At 38.7% G+C, this 5,721-nt stretch overlaps 1 protein-coding gene across 1 annotated transcript; it reads right to left on the bottom strand.

Moving 5' to 3' along the window:
* Positions 1–1,648: 1,648 nt before the first annotated feature.
* LOC147553588 (hsp70 nucleotide exchange factor FES1-like) lies at positions 1,649–5,066 on the bottom strand. Its single transcript, XM_086669595.1, has 7 exons — positions 4,654–5,066; positions 4,458–4,549; positions 4,112–4,262; positions 2,636–2,763; positions 2,323–2,481; positions 2,046–2,231; positions 1,649–1,946 (listed from the first exon to the last, which is right to left on the bottom strand). The coding sequence occupies exons 1-7, from the start codon at positions 4,859–4,861 to the stop codon at positions 1,728–1,730; spliced, it is 1,143 nt and encodes a 380-aa protein (XP_086525721.1). The 5' UTR covers positions 4,862–5,066; the 3' UTR covers positions 1,649–1,727.
* Positions 5,067–5,721: the final 655 nt, after the last annotated feature.

Here is a 5,721-nt window from a genome sequence, read left to right as displayed (position 1 = left end):
ATATCATCAATGAAGTCAAATTTTTAATTAAATTATCTCTAAATTATAATGTTACATGTTTGTACCCGTTACCCGGCCCGCCCGAGTTTATGGAAGACCGTCGCAATTAAGTGCCCGTGGCGGACTTTGAGCAAGATATTTCTACTCAAGCCCGGCCCGAGCCCGCCCGTAAAGTCTGGTGGTTTTTACATTTTGTTACCCGGATTGCCCGGCCCGAGATCTAAGGTACCCGCGGGTACCCGAGCCCGGCCCGTTTCCCACCCCTAGGCATAAGCAATACTTTCATATACCCAAAATACCCCTCTGACCAAATCAAAATAATCCTAAGTTGTCAAATCAATTAACCCTTTTTTTTTAATTTTTTTTTTTGTTTCACTTTAACTTTATTTGTATATTCTCTCTCCTCTCTCTTTCTTCTCTCTCCTCTCCCTCTCTCCTCCCTCTCTCTTCAATTTACAGATATGAAAAAATCCTCAATCTCTTCTCATCTTCATATTCTATTTGATGAAGAAAAATTCATTGTTTTGTCAAATGACTATGGAGGATCTGACCTTCTCAAAACCTAGTAACCTACTTATTATGTCCTCCCTCTCTATCTATAGAAAATCAAAATCACCCGAACCACTACTACTATTAACAACAGTGATTCTGATCCATCAGTGATAGTAGGAATTCGAAGAGAGAAGAAGTAATGAGAATCATCGAGTTTAACAGAATCTTCTTCTTTAGCTAATGGCCATTGGATTTCATCTCCGATTCGAGCAAGAATAGCAACAACATTCTGGTTTTGAAGGAGACGAACAATCGTAAAATCACCAGAAGCAAGCTCAACACTATTGAGTTTGTCAATAAGATGAACTAGGGCATGAGGAATCTTGACGAGAACTTCGTCAACAGATTCAAGAGGAGCAGTAGGACCAACAAAAGTAGAAGTATTGTTGTTTTGGTTGTTTTGATCGTCTTCGTTATCAGGGAAGAGATTCTCAACGAGATCTCTCATATCGAGAGATGGGTAGATTGAAGAAGATGAAGGTTTTGAGTCTTTGACAAGTTGGGGAGAATCAAGAGAGGGATAAAGTGAAGAAGAAGAAGAATTGGGTTTAGGATTTGATAGAAGGGGGAAGTAGTATCAGGGTTAGATTGAAGAACGCCACCCTACTTACTTAACTATTAAGTCTCCTCTCGTTGTGTGACCGCTATTTCATTTCATGGACTGAGTTTCATCTTTATACGTTTCCGATCGGGTGTAGTGTAGTGAATTCAGTGATGTAACTAGATATCCGACGGACATGGAGATTTGTGCTCGGGATTCGAACGGTTATAACAGGTGATGTTTCCCTTTCTATGATGTAAACTTGTCCGTCAAACATTTAGGTTTTGGTGATTTTGATTGTGTGATGAATGAGAATCAATTGGTTGATGATGATGATGTTCAGGACTTCATGTTATGGTTAATTGATCTCTATTGACGCCACCTAGGAGTGAGAATCTCACTTAGAACTTGACACATAGGATGAATATAGATTTTTTTGAGTTTTGCATTGGAGATGCTCTAATAAGTGGTCCTACATCACCATGGAGTGTCAAATAGCATGTCTCATTGGAGAAAGTTTTTGACTATACTTCTTCATGTTGGTTTGCGTGCCTCTTTCACAAATTAATTTGATTAATTGGATTACAAATAAGTCTGATATAATTAAGTTAATGGGGTCTATTATGAAAGAAAGTCATATCAGTTGCACCTCCTCTAGCTTTCTCTGGAAAAGCAATTCCACTTCCCTACAGAGGTTTTCCACGTCCTCCGCAAAATCTCCGTCGAGGTCCACAATCCTTTGCCCTAGCTTCTCCCTCGCCGTCTTTATCATCCCGTTCAAATCGCAGAAGTCCTTAAAATCTAAAGCTCTTGTTGTCTTGAGTTTAAGAAGACTTTTAATTGCCATTAGGGCCTGCACGATAAAAACAGCTATATATCTGTCACTAATGCAAACAAAAGAAGTATAAATCACACAGTTAAGATTAGATTAAAGCTTATGGTGGAGGGTGACCTTCTCCTGGAGATCAAGGTCGGGAGATGTTGCCAAATCAACCACAGATTTTAAGAAATGACGGTTGCTGAATAGAGATGGTTCTGCTTTATTTGTGATTTCTATCCTGTATTCTGCCAAATCTGCCACTAGAGAGACATATTTTCTACGGAGTCTGATATCCATACCAAAGTTGCTAATTGCATCCTGAAAGAGATTTCTGTTAATTTCCTTCACAAAAATATTTTGAGCATGTGCTTTCTAGTCATTGCTCTCGTCTTACAGAAGTAGGTTTTACCTGTAGCATTGAATCTCCACCTGCCGCAAAGAACATTTCTTGACCATCTAAGTTGTTCCTTATCAAGGCAGAAACAGCGTATACAGCTTTTATTCCCTCTTCTGTTGAACTTGAGTTTGCCATTTTCATTAGCTTCGCTAGTGCTCCAAGATGGAGAACCTGAGGCACATTCAGATCTTCGTGATCAGGATTTGACAGATAAGAATATCAATGTGGAAAGATGTAAGGCTTTTGTTTCCGTAAGACAACCATACATGTTAAAGGAACACCTGGGATAAACATATGTGAATTTTAGGGATATAGATTTACTTGCCTGGTTTTGAACAACTGGATTATTTTGACTGGCTTTTCCGAGAATCCACGCAGCGGTTGTCCTTATATCCGGGTCTGAATTGCTAAGTTCTCGAATTACCACAGCTAAGCCCCCGAGTTTGTCTAGATCTAATTAATGAAGAACTCATCAAACAAGTCTACATATAGCAGAATAAGCATACATTTACCACGACGAACTGATTAAAGCTAGAAGGTGGAAGGACCCAACAAGTCTGCAACCGTTTGAGGAGCGCCACTAATGTGAACCAAGATCATTTAAGAGCATTTTCATATACAAGATCTTTTATTTATGTTTATCATCTTATATACATTTTACTCTTCTACAACAGTTGCTGCTTTATTATATTAAAATCAGTCTCCATTTTCTATTTATTTTTGTAGTTCCTATTGAGACATAATTGAGAGGGTCACAACTTGTATTTGGGGTACCTTGTATACCTAACAAGAGTCCTAAGTTATATAACTACCTCTGGTAACAAGTTCAAAAAGTCCCCACTAGTAATCTTAAAAGATGGCAGCTAGTTTTGGAAGTATTCATACAGAGAAACGATATGAATCGTCAAGGGTAGCATTCTCGGCAGAAACAAAAGCTGCTCAGAAATACACAATCAGATGAAACCTTATGAATCCTTCAACCAAACACACCACTGTGAACCCTTCGTCTGAACACCCTATTAAGCCCTCTTCAATTGATCATGACAGGCACAGAAGCTACTCTACAGAAGATGTGAGAAAATTAAAAATTTTGTTTTCATGTACAGAATGGTATTGGAAATACACAATACCATATCAAGGGAAGAAGTGCCCCTGGACAGTTGTGTCATGTAAACAGTAAACTAATATCCACTTATCTAGTACAAGAAAACATATGCTTACGATTTTGTCCATGTTTTGCCATCTTTCAACTCATTTTGCCCTAAACCTAGTACAGGTGTCAAATACAGATAGTGGAATGCATGTGGCATCTTACATAGGCGTAGACAAAAGAAAAGGATGGCCTACTTCGAATTAGGCTCGGTCACCAGAATGTAGTTAGTTCTCACTTCCGATGTGACCTCTTACTAACATCGGAAGGGACACTTGTAAGATTATAAACAGATGTTGAATTATTCCAATAATCACTGACGATGTTCAGTATGTTTAACATGATTTTACGCACACGGCTTTGCATTTAGTCATTTAGACTGCCCATGATGATGTGCTCTGATATGTGTTGGGTGATCTTTTATAAGTCGGGCATTATACGGCCCCAAATGTGAGTAGACAAAAGGGTCATGTTTAGGGACTTGTCAACGAATACAAACAAAGTTAATAAGATAATAGAGACATGAGTAAGGGGTCAAATCAATATAAACATAAGGTTCACAAAGTGACCTACACAGACCAGGACAGCTAAGTAAGTGATGAGAAATGTGAAAGGATAGCAAAGAAAAGATGAATAAGAGATGTTACGTACCATTAGCGTTATCAATCAGCTCCACAAGCACTAAAAGCTCATGTAATGCTCGATAGTGATCTTGTATAGAAAGAGATGAATTGTTTAAGTCTGTAAGAGCTATTTGCATCAACTGTGCATCTGAAGGCATCCTTGATATCTCCATCAGTTCCTTGATTAAAGTCATGATGTATGTAATTTAAGAAAGGGGGTATTCAAAGTAAACATAAGTAGACAAAACATTTCTTTATAAATAGAATTAGGTTTGGGTATTCAAAAAGCTATAAACCTTTACCCAACCCCCATCCAGTTGATTGAAGTTGCAGAGTAGGATTTATTGGATGTCTAGGAAGCAAAGTAATCTCACCTTTAATTCCAGGTGGCGTTTTTCTAAGTCAGTAGATGATAGATGTTTAACACTTTGAGCAGTTTCCTTCAATTTCACAGGATCGGAGTGGCCTGCGTCATATGGCTTCTTCTTTAGAATGTGGATATAATAGATAAAATGAAACCCTAGATTAAATCTACTGGAAAGAAATCATTATACATAAGATAGGATTTACCAATAGACCAGTGCAACATGGAATCAAGGGAAGGAAAGCCACCATCAAAATCGTCTGAGGAGGAGGAGGAGGGCTGATTCTTCAACAGGAAGTCTAGATCTTCTTTTGCCTTCCCTCCTCCTACTCCCGCCTCTACAGATGAAGAAGCCACTACTACGACTACCACCACCAACAGAAGGAGTGATGATCTTCTTCTTATTCCCTCCATTATAATTTATAGATATATATATATAGAGAGAGAGAGAGAAAGAGAGAGAGAGAGAGAGAGAGAGAGAGAGAGAGAGAGAGAGAGAGAGAGAGAGAGAGAGAGAAATAATGGACAATCGATCAACACAGTTTAAGACACCGAGTGATGATGATCTTCTTATTTTTCTTCTTCACTGTCGCCTTGGCAATTTAGGTTCAAAAAGTCTATTAAATTTTACATAGATCTCTAAATTATAATGTTACATGTTTGTACCCGTTACCCGGCCCGCCCGAGTTTATGGAAGACCGTCGCAATTAAGTGCCCGTGGCGGACTTTGAGCAAGATATTTCTACTCAAGCCCGGCCCGAGCCCGCCCGTAAAGTCTGGTGGTTTTTACATTTTGTTACCCGGATTGCCCGGCCCGAGATCTAAGGTACCCGCGGGTACCCGAGCCCGGCCCGTTTCCCACCCCTAGGCATAAGCAATACTTTCATATACCCAAAATACCCCTCTGACCAAATCAAAATAATCCTAAGTTGTCAAATCAATTAACCCTTTTTTTTTAATTTTTTTTTTTGTTTCACTTTAACTTTATTTGTATATTCTCTCTCCTCTCTCTTTCTTCTCTCTCCTCTCCCTCTCTCCTCCCTCTCTCTTCAATTTACAGATATGAAAAAATCCTCAATCTCTTCTCATCTTCATATTCTATTTGATGAAGAAAAATTCATTGTTTTGTCAAATGACTATGGAGGATCTGACCTTCTCAAAACCTAGTAACCTACTTATTATGTCCTCCCTCTCTATCTATAGAAAATCAAAATCACCCGAACCACTACTACTATTAACAACAGTGATTCTGATCCATCAGTGATAGTAGGAAT

Source organism: Eschscholzia californica, unplaced genomic scaffold, assembly GCF_041429995.1.
Source record: "Eschscholzia californica isolate CP2 unplaced genomic scaffold, dmEscCali1.0.p SCAF_3, whole genome shotgun sequence".
NCBI classification, from domain to species: domain Eukaryota; kingdom Viridiplantae; phylum Streptophyta; class Magnoliopsida; order Ranunculales; family Papaveraceae; genus Eschscholzia; species Eschscholzia californica.
This window is presented reverse-complemented; position numbering and strand designations above follow the sequence as displayed.